Source organism: Danaus plexippus, chromosome 23, assembly GCF_018135715.1.
Source record: "Danaus plexippus chromosome 23, MEX_DaPlex, whole genome shotgun sequence".
Taxonomy (NCBI): Eukaryota; Metazoa; Arthropoda; class Insecta; order Lepidoptera; family Nymphalidae; genus Danaus; species Danaus plexippus.
The window spans coordinates 4513974-4532155 of NC_083551.1; the positions used below are offsets into that span (position 1 = coordinate 4513974).

Below are 18182 nucleotides of genomic sequence, written 5' to 3' on the forward strand. Positions count from 1 at the left end.
CTGAGCAGTCAACGTGAAAAAATTAACAGGGACAGTTGTTTTAGCCTCATAATATTTATAATACAAAAACGTGATAAGTAATTATTAAGTAAGTTTAAGTTGTAAAAACTATTTTTATAATGATACAAATTAATACATAGTTTATTTTAAAATATATATCATCAATTCCAAAATATCAAAAGGAAATACATAAGATAAATTATATTTTTGGAAGATTTTATTTTTTACTAGTCTCTGTCTTTTAAGAAAAACCGAAAGAAATTCGAATTATATTGTTTTTCAAATTATTATATTTTCGTTTACACAAATGTATTGAATTTGAGTTTTATAAATTATTTAATTAAATTACATACGAATCTTATTTAAATTTTGAACATAGGCGTTGAATTTCTTTTTTCAATATATAGACTATGGTATTCACTACATATGAACATATTATAAGACTCTATGGTTCTTCTATGTTTCAAGTTTGACACATCATAATCAATCTAATTCTTGGTTTTAAATTATAATAATGTCTAAGGATCAACTGGTCTATTAGCGGTATACGTCTTATTTCTGTTATTGACGTCTTCGCCGGCTGAACCGGTACCCATAACCGTAATATTAATCACATTGAACGTGTTTGTCATTCAGTTACGGACATTGTCTAGGCATTTGGTACAGATAGTGTTTGACGAAATATTCTTTTATTTTACACTTTCCTTTTCCGAGCAAATAATCTATTAAAATGTCTGAAAGTTCACCAGATGAGTTGAATTCCATGCGCAAGGATTTCATTTGCGGCGTCGTCGAAGGTATGTTTATTTTCGGAAAGACTTAGACATTTGCAGACTTAGTACTTAATTATATACAGTATCTAGGTATGTGTGATTAGAAGTGAATGACCTGATATCCATTACAGGCTTTTACGGCCGGCCTTGGACGACGGAGCAGAGGAAAGATTTATTTCAAAAGTAAGTATATTTTTAACTATCAATATTCTTATCAGATCTCTATATAAATAAATAAAACAAAGCTTAATCACCAATTGTTTACTTTACTTAGTAACGCAAAACAAATAGATTTCTTTCATTGAAAATACTTAACTAAACAACAGTTGTGTTCACTATCAAAGACATGCTGAATTATTTTGATGCAAATAAATTTTTAACCATAATATGCATTTTTAGATTGAAAAAATGGGGACTAGACATGTATGTTTACGCTCCCAAAGACGACTACAAGCACAGAGCCTACTGGAGGGAGCTGTACACAGTGGAAGAAGCAGAACATCTGACATCACTAATATCGGAAGCTAAGTCTCACGGTATTACTTTCTGTTACGCCTTGTCTCCCGGACTGGACATCACATACAGCAGCCAAAAGGAAATAACAACATTGAAACGGAAACTAGAGCAGGTAAGAATTATTATCATCGTTAGGTCAGCTAGGTTATATCAAACTGTGTCTCGTTATGTTAATAATAAGATAAAGAACATTTACTGTGTAATTGCTATACTGAAGTAGAAGTTTTTTTTAATGTTGGCTGATATTCATTGTACCCACTGTGACTTGTTTATCTTGTAAATTTCTCTATAACAATATATGTATATAGTAATTGCCTATATATTATATATATAAATAATATAGGTCATAACTATGTTACTTAAAAGGTATTCCTTATAATCCCGAAACAAAGTGAACTCACACAAGTCAAAAAATTATTCTTATATCATTACTGAGATGTAAGTAGTAGTTTGTGTAGTGAATTGTCTGATTTAAAGGCTATACTATGTAGAAATTTTAAAAATGTTATTTCTCTTAGTAATTATTTATAAAAATTTTGTCCATAGTTATGAATATAATGGATTCCACAATGGGCAAATGAATAAACAAATTTCTCAAATTGCTACTATCAAGTAAACCAAATTGATTACTTTAATGAGCACTAGCAATATTTATATCACATCATAATAAGAATAAAGAGGACTTGTGTACCTTGCCTTATAGAATAATTTTGAAAAGTAATAAATTGTCTCTGGTAAAGAATACATCTAATATATTTTACTCTGTATAAAACCTAATCAATGAAACGTAAATACTATCCACTTTTTTAAGGCCATAGTAAATTTAAATAAATAATTTTATGTACAACACATTTAGCTTATTACAAGTATTTTAAACATATTTATAGGTATCTCAATTTGGGTGTACATGTTTTGCTCTGCTGTTTGACGACATCGAGCCGGAAATGAGCGAAGCTGACAAGCAAATATTCCAGAGTTTTGCACATGCTCAGGTTTGTTTAGAAACTGAGTCTTTATAACTGTTTAACTGCTATACTCTTAATTACTCAGTGTACTTTTAATTACTTGACATACTCTTAATTACTCAGTGTGGTAACTAACAGTGACTGTATAACTCTTAATTGTTCAGTATAATTAAATATTTTTTTCAATACTCGTTTCATATTAAAGTACATTTGTTTTTTATTTTCTTGAATCAATACAAAGAATTTAGAATTTAACAGTTTTTTATTAAGTAGAATGAAAGAGTTATAACAAATTTTCTGACCTTAGTGATTATTGTTATATAATCTTTTTTTTTTTCAAATAATATAGTCTACATACTGAATGACACATATTTTAATTTTAATTCATAAATTATTGTACAAACTGAAGAAGGTTTTATATAATTACATGGAGTCTTATGGATTAAGGTGTATTAAGGAATTGTATTTTGTAACATCTCAGGTATCTGTTACAAATGAGATCCACCAGCATCTCGGCAGCCCCAAGTTCCTCCTTTGCCCGACTCAGTACTGTTCCACGAGGGCTGTACCAACTGTGCACACATCGGAGTATCTCAATACATTGGGCACTAAACTCTCCCAGGAAATTGACATCATGTGGACGGGTGAGTTAAATATATCTTTATAACAATGAAAACAATGTGAACCCACCAACCCATATCAGACAGGATCGTGGGTTATGCTCTAAAATCTATCTATATTTGTGAAATAACTGCTGAAACACTAAAGCAAGATATAACATCTGATTATGGCTGAATAGCTGATGGCGGATAAAAAAAAATAAATTGTGGATTTTTGTCTTTAAAATTAAGACTATCAGGCTATTTTCTCGTTTAAACTATAATTTTATTAATATTTTTATAGAAGTCCCTTACCTACGAACCTTTGCTTCGGTGAGGTTGTTATTTATACTTACATTATTTTCTTTACTTTTATGTACTTACTTATATATATGTAGATATAAAGTGTGTGTATGTCCATTGAAACTTTAATCCTAAACATTTGAGCTACTAATGTTGAATTTCGTGTATATATATCAAATAAATGCATATAACAACTCATGTATTAGGGTAGTAAATTTAATAGATATTTGTATGAAGATGTAACGTTATCTGTTATACTAATATATTAAAAGAAACCTTTCTTAATACAATTAAATAAAACATAATTATCAAAGTATTATGTGTTAGTATTTAATAAAAAAATGATAATTAATTGAGTATTTTTCTTGTTTTTTTTTATCTCTTATTAAAACGAAGTTGATTCAAATTACTTGTATGTGTTGTCTGAATGTAGATCAACCAACGGAATAAAAAATGATTCAATAATTCTCTTATGAAATTAATTAAAATACATAGATATTGGGTGTGTAAGAAAATAGTTGCTTGTTTCTAAGAGCACCGTGTGTATAAGGACTTCGTTACTCTTAATACGTTTTTACTGAAATAAATGACAGAAATAAACAGCCGTTGAAAATATAGAATATATATATTTATGCCAAAAAAAATATAATTTGCATAAAATTATTCTTTTTTTTTAAATAATTTAAAAGCTAAATTTGCTGAAAAACTTGTATAATTTTCAGGTAACCTACGTGATCCTTTAATTCTCATATGTGTATAGTCTCTCTACTAAATTCTCTTATAAGCGTCGTAAGCGCAGTCAATGACCTTGGCCGGATATAATTTTTCCGTCGTACATTTTACATGCCATTGTCTAAACGGTTGTTGCCATCGTAGTGTTAATTAAACTTATCACGTATAAATAAAAACCTATATGCGGTTTTTATGTTTATTTTAATTAATACAAGAGTATTTTTTAATATAACCGTTTTTTACTAGATACACACACACACACACACACACACACACACACACACACACACACACACACACACACACACACACACACACACACACACACACACACACACACACACACACACACACACGCATATATATATATATATATCTATGATTCTTCCCTTATATAATATATTAACTCTTATAGTAGGTTTGGTAACATTATTTCATTGATCAATTTTAATAAGTGTATTAGACATATTCTTTATACAACAAGAAACAAATAATATTTATATATTATAATATTTTTTTTCAGGACCCAAAGTTATAAGTAAGACTCTAACCACAGAGTGCATTGGAGAGATAACGCAAGTGCTACGAAGACCTCCTGTTATTTGGGACAATTTACACGCCAATGACTACGACCAGAAGAGGATATTCTTAGGTACACTAATATAACAATAATCTTATCAATGAAAAGGAAAAAATATTTATACAATGACATTAAATAGGAGAATCATATAGGATTATATACTATATATGTATATATGTTTAGGTGCTGATGTACAGAAAAGATATTAGATGTTTTTTTAAATAGAAATTTATATATTAAGTAGCTTGTATAAAACTAGAAATAATAAAGAGAAATTTAAATTTGTATATATGGACACTTACTATTCAATTTCACAATAAAATTAATAATTATGTACATCACAAATTCACGCGATTGTTTGTGATTATATATGAGTTTATGCTCTCTCTACCCCCCTCCCTCTCCCCTCCCCCTACCTCTCACCCTCTCTCATTAAATTTTACATATTAATATGATTAATATAACTCATAATAATTCTCAGGTCCATACTGCGGCCGCTCCCCCGAGCTGATCCCTCTCCTCCGGGGAGTGTTATCTAACCCCAACTGCGAGTACAACGCCAACATGATACCGATATGGACCCTCGCACACTGGGCCAGGTGCAGCCTGGATGCACCAGCACATAGTAATATATACATACTCGTTATGACTTTAATTTGCAAGAAAATGTTATTTCTAAGGGTGCATTCACACTATCATGAAACAAATCTCACGGCCTGTGTGAATTGATCCTATATGTGTATATTGTCAATATAGAAAACAGTCCAAGCAATGGCAAGGTTGAATTAGTTAAGATAAATATTCAATATTACAGCAAATATTATATATATTTATATATAAGTAACAGAAATACAATTAAATAGTCTATTATTTATTGTTGTATATATTAAAAGATTTTAATACAAGTTAAATATAATATAGAATAATGATTCTCAAACTTGTCAAAGTGGGATTTTAGGACATAGCAATGTGAGTGGTGCATTAGAAAACCAGCTAAATTTTGTATGTGACATAACAAAAGTTTGGGAATCTCTGATTTGTAAGTAATTTTACAGTGGAAGCTGTGTCGTGGGACATTAAGCTGGAACGTGAGAGCGAGCAAGGTATATGTGAAGATGAAGTGCCTCTCACTCTCGGTAAACACGTGTACCACCACAGACAAGCGCTGAGGTGAGTCATATTGTCTATGACTGTCGTCTTAGCCAAAGTTAATTTCATCAAATATTTTTATTAATTTTTGTATATTGTATAGCCTTTCCTGCTATTGTTCAGTTACAATAGATACAAAAATATAAGAAAATTTTCCTTTTTTTAGATAATATAAATTTAAAATACCCAATTAATCAATGACATTAATTTCAGACAAGCCATAAACGAGTGGCTCCCAGAGTTTTCTATACCCAAAACAGCCCAAGGTCCAGTCATTAAACCTCAACCGCAGGTGGCCGGTAAGATTAAGGAATTGTAAATATACTGCGTCCTACAAAATATACATATTAATACTATTAGTGAAGAAATAAAAAAAATCAAACGCATAGTACAGTAACTTATGGCTACTGAAATTATTAATGTTATTACGTCTATATGAAGCCGTGATTCATAAGGTTCAGCATAGCGAGGCATTTAGTCAATGCTGTGTAGTAGTTATACCTGCTCGGTGTGGGTAAATAATAATATGTGAACTTTAATGTGGGTAGATCGCTCTTATAATATGTTCTGTCTAATATAGTTATTAATATTCTCTCATATATTGTGCTCAGCTCCTCCGGTACCTATCCTGCCGATCCTGCCGTCGGTGAACACGTGTATGTCGCTGACGGCCACCACCACGACCAGCTCGCGCGCCCCGGACCTGCCCATACCCACCGTCACCACCAGTCAGCTGCAGGCGCTGGCTGACCGGCCAGCACTCGCCACCGCTGTCAGTACCACCTTAGAATAATATTATATACATTATAAGCATGTTATTTATCTTCATGACAAGGATACTAAAAATGTATGTCATATATATATGTATATGTATACATGCATTTATGTACGTATTAGTACCAAAACTCAAACATAGTCTTTGACTTCGTTTAATTTACAACAATAACTGTGAACACTAATAAGTTTTTATAACAATTGATGACAGCAACAAGTTATGTTATGTTGCGTCCATCACTGCAGCTGATAGCGCCGATATATATATATATATATATATATATATATATATATATATATATATATATATGTATATGTATATGTGTGTGTGCTTTTATATCAAATTTCGATAACTTCCAGGTGACGTCAATCGAGCCATTCAATCCTGTCCCCAACCCTGTGATGAATTCCTTAGTATCACCGACTAAGGTGATCCTCAACGAGTCCATCCCAAACCCCATCATACCCATGGCCAGTTCCATCGCTCTGCCGCCCGAGCTGCCGGTGTCCACGCTGCCGGTACCCATAATGGGCATCAAGGCGATCGATGGTGACAAAATCGATTCGGAAATGGATAAAATCGATATCAACGAATCGAATGATAGTCTACTGACGCAGAGCTTCATAGACGATATGAAAAAGGACAAAGAGGACGACGACACTATCATAGTTGATGATCTGGAGCAGTCTGAACAGCAGCGGAACGGTGACATGAGTGTTGGAGGTTAGACATTATATACATTCATTCGGTATTCGGTTTTGATTTTCATACTGAAAGAAAGCTTATATCTTATACGTATCAATTGTATACACTAGTTCTAAATTTCATTGTGTGTGTGTGTGTGTGTGTGTGTGGAGGGGTTTTACTCGTCTGTGGGCGTGTGTTTATAAATCGAAAATAGTAGGAAACCAGATCCAAGATTAGGATAATATATATTAAAAGTACATATGTATACAGATGTATATATATATATATATATATATATATATATAGATAGCTTATATTATATATAAGTGGTGTTAGTATAGCACTAGCTTTTAATCTTTCAAGGATATATCATTAAATTACAAATAAAAACTATTTCCACTTTTCAATTCACACAAGCCCAGATTATCCATGGTGTTATTAAATCATAAGTGAAGGACATGTGGCATTTAACTAATTTCCGTTCAACTCAGAAACTTAATGATTCCGGTGTCACGTCTGTACTCAGCCTAACCAATCTGTATCAGTAGTGTGTAGTGGGCCTCATTTCAAGTTATTTGCTCCCAGACACGCCCCAGACGTTGAGTCCGAGCCGCGTCCCCGAGGGTGTGGAACCCCTCGACGTGGACCCTCCATCAACCGCAGCTGATTCTGATGTTGTCATGAACGATCAGCTCAGCGAGGTAAACAAAGACATAGTAACATTAAGAATAAAATATATACATTATTGCTTATATCCTTCTCTACCGGCGTGAAAAGGTAGCAGACAGACAGACAGAGCTACTTTGGCATTTATAATATGAGTCAGAAAAAAACACTCTTCCATGATATTAAATCTATTGTTCTTGTTTCAAAAGTTATATCATAATTTGTTTAATCTCTAAAACCGCTTCAACCTAATATATATTTTTATATGTTATGTAATTTCAGAACGGTTCTATGCAAGTTGAGCCTAGCAGCAGTCCGTTGAGCGGGGACATGATAGTTGAACAAGCCGAGGCCATCGATGAGTGAGTTACTTAATACTTATAGCGTATGTTTGTAGCAGATATTTTATATATAAAAATTATTATTATTTTTATGAGAAAGATGGCAAAAGATAAGACGACCTACTTGATGGGCAGTAGTCACAGTCACCCATGGACATCAAGCTAGGTTATTTAGGGAGAGGGAGAAGTGGGAAAGAGAAAGGACAACCGGCTCTCTCTCTCTCATCGGATGAAACGCAGCCATTAAAGACTACCTCACGCCGATCTGCTGTGAGAGGGTGGTACTTAACCAATTGAACCAGCCCATGTTCGAGCTGTAGTCACTTTACCAAAGCTAGGCTCTACTGCCTAAAAAACATTTATAACTTCTCTATTTTGATACCAAACCAAATTATTTTATTTACTTTTTGTGTCATAAATCCTTAATTTTGTTTAATTTTCTTGTACACATATATATATATATTGCGCTATAAATCAACGAAAGTGCTTTCAAAACCTTTTGATAATTTACAGAACACATTGCCAGACATACCATAAAATAATAACATAATATGCTATTTTTAATATTAGTATTTAGGCAAACATCTTTAACCCAACATCAAAGACTTTGTATAGTCCTGAGAGAGTAAAGTAATTGGGGGTAGAAATAAATTTTTAAGGAATCTTTAGTGTTTCTTTAAGACAAAATTTATTAACATTGCTTGCAAGTCACAATTGATTGCCCGCATGCGTTCGAGCGCCATGTATCCTCTCTCGCTCTGTCTCTTATTATACCCCCCGCCCCTCCCCCTCCCCCAAGCGTTAAATGTTTAACGCAACCTTCTTGGATGACCCATACGAAGTTTCACTTACAAAAACCTTGTATATTTTGTTTATGAGTTTTAATTCAATATTTCTATATAAAAAACTTATTTACGAATTATTTACCAGGTTTTTTTTCATAAATACATATATTCGATATGTAAATATTCATTATCTACAGTATATGTGTTTCTTCCACAGCAGTGACTCTCGGCTGTCTCAAGATGATCTGCTGTTGCTCTGCGAGCTGTTCTACCTACCATTCAGCCACGGTGGTAGAGGTCTCAGACTATTGCACGACTACCACTGGCTCACCACCCACGCCACCAGCTGCCTAGCAAGAGGGAATAAACCGGAAGTAGGTTACATACATGTATAATATATTGTTGAAGACAACACTGGGCTATACAAGTTAATTTAGAACTCTTTAGTATTTAAATGTCACCTGCCAATCCTTATTGGAGAGTCATGTTCCTGTTTCATATGATACAGAACCCTCATCTCCAAGAGAAATGATCAAAATCCCTCTGACTCGCTGGTACACCTGGGTTCTGCCATCCTGTCAATATAAGAGCGACAACCTGTAAAGTTGTATGGATACTTATTCATCCAAAACCTACTGGACTGCTTTTGATGCAACTACATTAAAGTAGCTTAGACATCCGTAAAACACATGCGTTATAATTTATCGTAGTTTAAAACAAAATAGTATGAAGTCACGTGACGCTAGTTATAGATGGCGCTGACGGTTATGTCTATCGATGTAGCACACTACATTTAACACGAAGTCAAGTTCTAAAGTCTACATCAGTGGCATTCAAGAACGAGTCTATACTATCTGTATAGCCATATATAACCTGTGTGTGTGTGTGTGTGTCCCAGCCCAGCGAGTGGCGTCGTCGTCTGCGTCGCTTCTCGTGGTGGTCGTGTCGCGCGCGCCGCTTGTCCCGCCGCCTGTCCTTGTGCGCCAACCGGGAGCTACACGCGGAGCTGCACCCCTACCTATGGGACCTGTGCGCTGTGCTCGCTCTACTACAGGCCTTCCTACGGTGGCTGGGTGAGATAATGGCTTCACATTAAGATACTTGTTAACTAATTTCGACTCGCTATAGTGATACTCGAAATCCTGGATATAGCTGATCAACCGACCCACCTGCAGAACAAGAAGAGACGGAGGATTGGTGTGTATCGGGATATGTTACAAGTGGCGCCATCTGTGCCGTACTCATAACAACATACTATAATCCTTAGAATTATTTTTATGACTGATTATAATTAATTATAACACTGAGCCATTGTCATTTAGTAATGGCGACATTTAAGTATCGATTTGTTTTTGAAAACTATAAGTAAGTACTGGCTTCAGCCATCTTGTAGGACATTAGCGAAAGTAACGCTGAACATTGAAGAACAGATCTGAAACTGTACCTGGAACACCAGGTTATAAAAGAAAATAGTGTGCAACTCCCTTGATATAAATTATAAAAATATAAACAATAAAATGTATTTGGTCAGGCCTCAAACAATAATTAATTATTTTCAGAAATGGGTAAATTCCCGCCGAACATCACTACCAACATTCATGGGTCATATTCATGTAAGTTCAAACAAGCGACAAATTATTATTGCAATATATATATACAGATATATATATGATGTCAAACAATTAAACTATTTTTGTGTGAATAATCCATTGAAGGAAAAACGTACTCTTATCCAACATATCGTTAACCAGGGTTCTCCAAAGGCTGGAGGGAAGCCTTCGAAAGCGGCACCCAAGAGCCGTGGGTGTTCCGAGGAGGTCTGACCGCGGACCTGCGGAGACTACTGCCCGTGGAGTGCAGCGGGGACGCTCTCAGACCCCAGTGTATACCCAACAGCCTGCCGCTCACCGTGAGACCCTACACACTCGCAGACGAAGACGCGGTACGTACTACGTATAGAATCAAATTAAACCGTAAAAAAAAAATGGTGTGTGTACTTATGTACACGCGTTAGAAGTTATACTTCTTTGGCGTATGGAAAAAAAATAACTAAAATGCAGTAGTGATTAACGATAAATATTAAAATTAATCAAAAATTTCAATAAATCAAATTTTAACAAATAGTTAAAATCAAAGATAGAATAAACACTCAGCATTTAAGGTTAATATAAACAAGTATTGAAAAATTTATTTTTTTTTTTTATTTATACATAAAATTTTGTTAATATATCAGAAATAAAACAAAACGAAAAAAATAATAAAAACACCAAAATAATATTTATTTATTCATAAATAAATGTTTAATTGTACTGTTATGAAACACGTGTTCTCAATATGAAAATACTAGAATATACAACTTGAACATAGTTATCAATTTTCATACCACCTAGAACTAACTTCACGATGTAGAATTTATCTGTCGGTGTGCGCGCGCATCGTAAAAATTCACTCTCATCATTTTTCTCCAACGCGCCAAAAGAAGTATAACTTCAATAATGTTCTATTCATGTACTACCTCAACATCGCTCTGTCGGTAAAAAAATAAAATTAAAAATCTAACCGCAATGTCCTGTTTTATATTCTTAAAAAAACGCATACGACTACTACAAAGTATGTAAATTTAATTTAATATAAACATACTCTATCAAAGTCGCTCTTAGTGTCCAGTCGCGACGCTATTCATTGACCAATTCATCATTACATAGTTCAGTATAGTATTGACTCATGACATAGGCGAAATCTATAAGGAAACGAGAGTAACTAAAAGAGGGAGAGAGAGAGAGAGAGAGAGAGAGCGACTTTGCTGCTGAGTTTAATAATGTGGTATGATATCTGTGATAACATTTTTGTCTCCAGGTGTGTAATTTGTGCCAGAAAACCTGCCGGGACGGTTTGGACTGCAGTCACTTGTTCCCTGGGGAATTAATGTCGCTCCCCGTGGACAGGTAGGAGGTTCATTGATATAAAAACTATCACACACATTCTGTAATCTATTAATTGTAATTATCAGAATCAGGTTTTTAATCTTTTGTTAAATTGTTCTCAGACTGATCGCTCCATACTTGACGCTGTCCCCCGAGCTGTGTATGGTGATAGAGGATGATGGTGACATCATCAATGATGATGATGATGACAAGCCGGGCATCAATAACAACGGTAAACACACGTGTGTGTGCTTGCATGCGTGCGCGTGTGTGTGTGTGTGCGAATTTCTGAAACACAAATATATTATGACTATATACAGTAAATACAATTCAAGCATCTCAAATTGTTTTCTGATTAAAAAATATTTTGTTAAATAAATATTATATATATATTATAATTTAACGCCACCAAAAGGCTATTATGTCTTTTCACCGCCAAGCGGAGTTCGTTCACCTCGACTCCAATTTTCAGATTATATCCTTGGAATAGTCCGTCCGTCTTTAGATATTAGGTATTGGTCAATCCTCGAGCCTTAACTTTGGGCGGTTCATTGAGTCCAAAGCTAAAACAGCTGCAAGAAAATTCATTGACCTTGCGGAAATGCTTCAGAACTCCATTATTTTGTTAGCAATAATTCATTAATTGGATTGATTGTTCAGCCATTGTAATATATGTGTTTATCTCCATACATTATTGCAGACGCTAAACCGGAAATAGTCGGTTACGTGTGCGCGGCCGTCAACAGCGTGGACTTCTATAGGAAACAGGAAATAGCCTGGATACCGGAAATGTGTCTCAAATATCCCAAGGAGTTACTCGACAAAGACGACTTGAGTGATGCGGCCAAGGTAACATTTGTACAGAGTGTTCACAAACTAGAAATTTATTTACAGGTCACTCATAGACCTCAAAATTAGAATCTGAACATAATTATGACCAAAATAAATAAAATACTACATTTGTTTCATTTCACTGATATATTGTAAATTGTTCTTAATATAATATAAAATAAATGCACGGAATGGTTCACAGCTCTCCCCTGCCAAACATACTTTCGTGTAAATTTATCACATATATGCGCTTAACACTAACAAGTAATGAAACGACGTAAGTGCTTGGCAGTTGGCGCAGACTAAAAATATATTTTATATATTTTATTTGTTATAGACTTAACAGCAAAATGATAATAGTTAACAGGACTAAACTAGAGGGCGCTGGTGGCACAAATTAAGTATTATGTTGATACAATTACAACAACAGGATGTAGCTAATAATTGTATATACATATCTGCAGGACTGCATCCGCTACTTCCACTCGTACTCCGCGGAGTCCATCATCACTTCCTCTTCCGGCGTCTACTCCTCTCACCCGTCCTTGATATCGATGGCTGCTGTGCCACGGTCCGACCCGCTGGCAACCTCGCGTCTGCTCACGTGTCTACTGGCTGCTCTCAGGGCTTACGGTAAGTTTATACACATACATGCATATAGTGTTGCTATATCACGTATAAACCGTATACTTAGTTTATTATACCAAACAAAAACATCACGCACGTACGCACAAGTATTGACACACACACATACACACATACAATGTCATATATATTATCATTATGTTATTGTTTCACACATACACAGTCACACACAGACACACGGTCACATTCAGGCGTTCTATATGAATAAAGGCGTTCTAATATATTCTATAGGAATATCGTGCCATACATACAACACACGTACATAACCATCGCGTATTATATATGTTAATATGATGATTATTGTATACACCAGGTGTTAACGGCGTCCACACCTGTGTGGCCATCAACGACCAGCACCTGCTGCAGTTCTACAGCAAGTTCGGCTTCACGGAGCACTCGCGTAACGAGGTCCACGTGTTCATGGCTAAACTGTTCTAGCAGAACGAATGAGACGCACGCAAGAAACGAAGCACCGTGAACATGTGGGACGGAAATAAACTATAAGTGATTATGTGTTTTAATACAAAAAAAAAAATGAATGGTTATACAAAAAAGTGAAATTGTGGTTCAAGAAAAAATAATACGTACTAAAATAACAGTTGATTTGAAATAAGAAAAAACGTCGTCAAGAAGATAACGTGTTGGAGTGAGTCGGGAAACGCGTTTGAATAAAAAAAATAATTAAAATAACTGTTTCATCTGTATGTTAATATATATTTTGGTGTTTATTCATACTCCGTAATAAAAACCGATCTGTGTATAAGTATTCTCCCTTTTACTCAGATCGATTTTTTACTAGTTTTTTTTACTAGAAACGTTTTTAAAGCATTTTTTGTTTAACGAAATTTTTCTAGGACATTATATGAAAATAGTCGAGCTGAGATATTTATAATCATTAATACATTAACATAATGAATAATGACAATGTTTCTTGATGTCTCTCACAAGATTGTGTTCTATGTCAAGTCTCTCCTTGTCCGCTACTAAAGAAAACCATTTACTTGTATAAATTGGTGCTTGTTTATGTAAAGAATATATGTATATATAATATATTTAAAGCGTCAACTTGTCTGTTTGTGTTAATCAATAAATAAAACGTATTTTTTACTTTAACATTATTAAAATTCATCTCAAATTTTATATATATATATAATTTAAATTTCATCTAATTTGCATAATTAAGTAATTTATAAAATAAAAGTTTGATAGAACCCATTGTATTGTTTCCAAAAACTATTTTTCAAATAATTATTTGTGATAAAATATATATATAAATATAAGATTTCTTCCTTCCATAATTAAATCCTAGGTGTTAGCTACATAGATAACAGTATTGTGTCATAAGATCTTATGTCTATATAAAGCACTTTAAAATATTAAGAATTGTAAGTGTACCATTTCTATTGGTTGTCAAAAATTTTATAAATGTCGGTAGCTACAGACCATATAGCTGGGTCCAGTCACATATATATTGTTTAGTATATACCTGACCGTATAGTAATACAATAATTGTACACAAATTATTCATAAACTAAATTTATCATAGCATCAGATTTATTAAGTCTATGTGAAGGCATACCAACACCCTGTATAAAAGAAGTAACTTTAGTTGAGGACTCAGTTATGTGATTTGGCTCCAATAATCATGATATGGAAGTGAATGTCTCAATGAATACAAAGGATTTGAAAATGGAATTAAACTATAGCTAGTAAGCTGAATGAAAGTTAGAAAAAAGTTTACACTCAACAAAAGCTTGTAGCAGCCGAGTATAAAAAAATAAGGTAGTTCTGAAATAGTATGTAATAATAGTTATATTAAAGGCAAAAATCACATTAAATTTCACTTTGTACTTCTGTAAGAGTGAAATTTATACTTAGATGTGGTTTACGTATTAAATATGGCATTTGCAGTAGCTATACAATTCTATAGTAATAAAGTTGACTGACATATTTGTCTTTACATTGATATCTTCTCAACAGAACTGTTTTTCACAAATGGTTTGTTTTAGCAAAAAAATAATATGAAATAAATAATTAAATCTTATCTATGGTTTGATATTTGAGGCTAGTCAAGAATGTAAAGACTGAATACTATAGGAATGTGTTATAAAAGGAAGCTAGCCGTGGTTTGGACCTAGATATAAACTATGTACTATCTGACTAACTAACTTACTTTATAGCTCACTGAGTCGCCAAATGAGCATAGGCTTGATTACAATAGCTATGTAAATATTTCTTCCCCGAATCTGTATATTAAATTTTAATCCCATATTTTAATAATCACAATTAAGAAAATATTGGATTATTATTTATAATGTATGTGAAATACGAAAGACATTGTTTTATCTCAACACTAGATCTTCAAAAGCTCGCTTAATTAATATAGGCATATAAGTATAATAAACATATATATTTTTTTTTATATACATTAAATTTCAATTGAAATATTCCTAACAGTGGAGATTTTCTATTGTAAAGAAAATATTCTTCTGAGACATATTAGGCGGGCCAGGAATAAATTTTTTTTATTTCTTTGATATGAAGCCTTCAGCTAGTTAAGATGTTGCTTGTAGCTTTAGCATTCCATGTCGCATGAATGAATATTATAGCGTTAGAAGTAAGGACTTACAGTATTTATGATTAGCAATAATTAAGGAAGGAGTTTTATTGAAATTATAAATTTTGTATCATCCATTCACACATGTATATTTAGTTTTTAACATATTTTCTATTAGCCAGTTATATCTGCTTGGTATGTATACATATTATGTCTAAGTATCTCGATTGACGTTAACTTAAAATTCACAATAACAGTGATACATTTGAAAATGGTGCTAATTCTTTTGTCTACATGACATTATTCATGAAACAAAAAATAATTATAAATATAATATCTCATTAAAACTACACAAACAATTTTCTTAATAATAGCACAAGAGAATCTGAACCATTTTAAACAAAAATTAATTCAACGGTCCCGGTACAACAATCATATAATTTTTTTTACTTTTATTGTATAAAATATTATTTAGTCGTTTTTTTTCTGTTATATATTAATCATACAATAAAGATTACAAACTGCATGTTGTAGTTATTTCAAATATAATCCTATAAATAGTACAGTAATATAAATTATGTATATAATAAAGAGATTTTTATATAATTTAATCTGTGGTCACCGATTGTGTATTTGTTGTTGACAGTTCCATCAATTTCTGTTTAATTTCTGATATCTGGAATTTAACAGCCATCTTTAGTAAGTTAAACTTGTTAATAATTTCATTGCTATATAAGTCTTTGTTACCTTTTGTATTTCTCCCAGTAATATTTTCTGTTCCGTTCTAGGTGACATGGTCTCTCTGTTCAGGTCTAGAGCTTCCAAGTTTTCAAATAACTGCTTTATCTTCATGGCCAAATGTACATCATTACTTCTCTTTCTTGGCACAGTCGGTTTAGCCTTTCTATACAATCTCTTTTTATATTTGTTAGGCAGATCTTTTTCTATGTCTTCCCGGTTTAAAAATGTCATATATTCGGGATCAGTGTCATACGGGAATTTCTTGGCTGTGAGCTTATAAGAATCGGGATCCAAAGGCAAGTTGGACTGTTTATTGCGGTACGTTTTACGCCAGTTTCTTAATAATTCAACGTTCCTTCATTATAAATATAATATTTTTAATTAAAACAGTACAAGAGAAGCTCATTTTTATTTACATGTGATTATCATCAAGTTATCCGGTAAAAGTTTATATTTAACGAATTTATTGAGTATTTTTAAAATTTGTGTTTTATTCAAGACAAAATTGTAAAACTTGTGTAATGTGTGTGGAGAAAGTACTTACTTTTTACCTTGGAGTATTTTTTCCGTCTTCACAACAAAATCCTTGTGTTTCTTGAGAGCTATGTCTTGAAAGTAACTCTGCTTCATTTTCTCGTTAACTTGTTCGAGTGAAATTATAGGTCGTTTCAAATATTTTGAACTCTGACAGTGAGGCGGCAGTGTCTTTGTTCTACTTTTATGTAGTTTTGGACACTTTCCCTTTATTTTGGAGTAGTAATCCTCATCGGAATCATAATTATCCCTTTCACTGAATTGTACTGAAAGTGTTTTGTGGTTCTGCAATTTCTCTTCATCCAACACGGAGTTGTAGCTCCGAGCCCGATTAATAATTTTGTCAATATCACTTGCACTTGTTTTATCGGATAAAACAGAACCATTTTCAGCCTCATACATAGCTAACAGGAATGACAAAATTTTTGCAGTTCCCGCGTTAATGACGTCTCTTGGCGGATAAATAAGAGGATTTCCGCTTAACTGGAGTACTTTTAAACATTTAACTGTCCCCAGTTCGTTAGGTAAGGATATAAGTTTATTATTTTGCATAAGTAAATGGGTAAGTGACTTATGACCTTTAATTGTTATTGGAATATCAGTTAATTCATTATCCCTTAAATCGAGCCACATTAAATTTGGCAGAAGGAGAAATAAATCTTCAGGTAATAATTTCAATTTATTATTTTGTAAATAAAGAACCTAAAAATTAAAAAAAAAATTACCTAGTGTTATACAAACTATAAAAGATACCAAGTTAAACTTACGCAAACCAAATTGTTTTGTAGATGTGGAACTTCAGATAATGATTGGGATGATAAATCGATAATATTTTCATCGCTCAAATTTTCTTCGTACAGATTTAAAGTATATGGAGTGGATGTCTCCCAAGACATTGTCATATTGCTTTTAGAAAATATTATACAAGTGTCTTCTTATGGAAAGAGTGACTCCGTAGAAACATGATTTCGTTATATCAATAAATGTATTTGAAAATGGCGGGCAGTTAAAAAACAACAGATACCCTTCATTTGTAGATTATAATAATAAATGTATAGATTATAATATATATAAGAAAT

The 18182-nt window shown here is 33.0% G+C and overlaps 2 protein-coding genes across 3 annotated transcripts; one reads left to right on the plus strand and one right to left on the minus strand.

Moving 5' to 3' along the window:
• Window positions 1–468: 468 nt before the first annotated feature.
• On the plus strand, window positions 469–16354 carry LOC116774663 (protein O-GlcNAcase). Of its 2 annotated transcripts, none has more exons than XM_061524058.1 (22): window positions 469–797; window positions 905–956; window positions 1173–1401; window positions 2177–2281; window positions 2736–2898; window positions 4412–4540; window positions 4950–5093; window positions 5524–5638; window positions 5831–5916; window positions 6229–6389; window positions 6752–7115; window positions 7665–7780; window positions 8028–8107; window positions 9089–9245; window positions 9770–9944; window positions 10431–10484; window positions 10623–10813; window positions 11728–11816; window positions 11918–12027; window positions 12496–12644; window positions 13091–13259; window positions 13585–16354. In XM_061524058.1, exons 1-22 carry the CDS (start codon window positions 731–733, stop codon window positions 13707–13709), a joined length of 3030 nt encoding a protein of 1009 aa, XP_061380042.1. In that variant the 5' UTR covers window positions 469–730; the 3' UTR covers window positions 13710–16354. The 2 variants fall into 2 exon arrangements, with proteins under 2 accessions (XP_061380042.1, XP_061380043.1); XM_061524059.1 differs by having other exon boundaries at window positions 9092–9245.
• On the minus strand, window positions 16346–18135 carry LOC116774944 (asporin-like). The gene is made up of 4 exons (XM_032667734.2): window positions 17871–18135; window positions 17114–17805; window positions 16576–16924; window positions 16346–16504 (listed from the first exon to the last, which is right to left on the minus strand). Exons 1-4 carry the CDS (start codon window positions 18003–18005, stop codon window positions 16436–16438), a joined length of 1245 nt encoding a protein of 414 aa, XP_032523625.2. The 5' UTR covers window positions 18006–18135; the 3' UTR covers window positions 16346–16435.
• Between the last annotated feature and the right edge of the window lie 47 nt (window positions 18136–18182).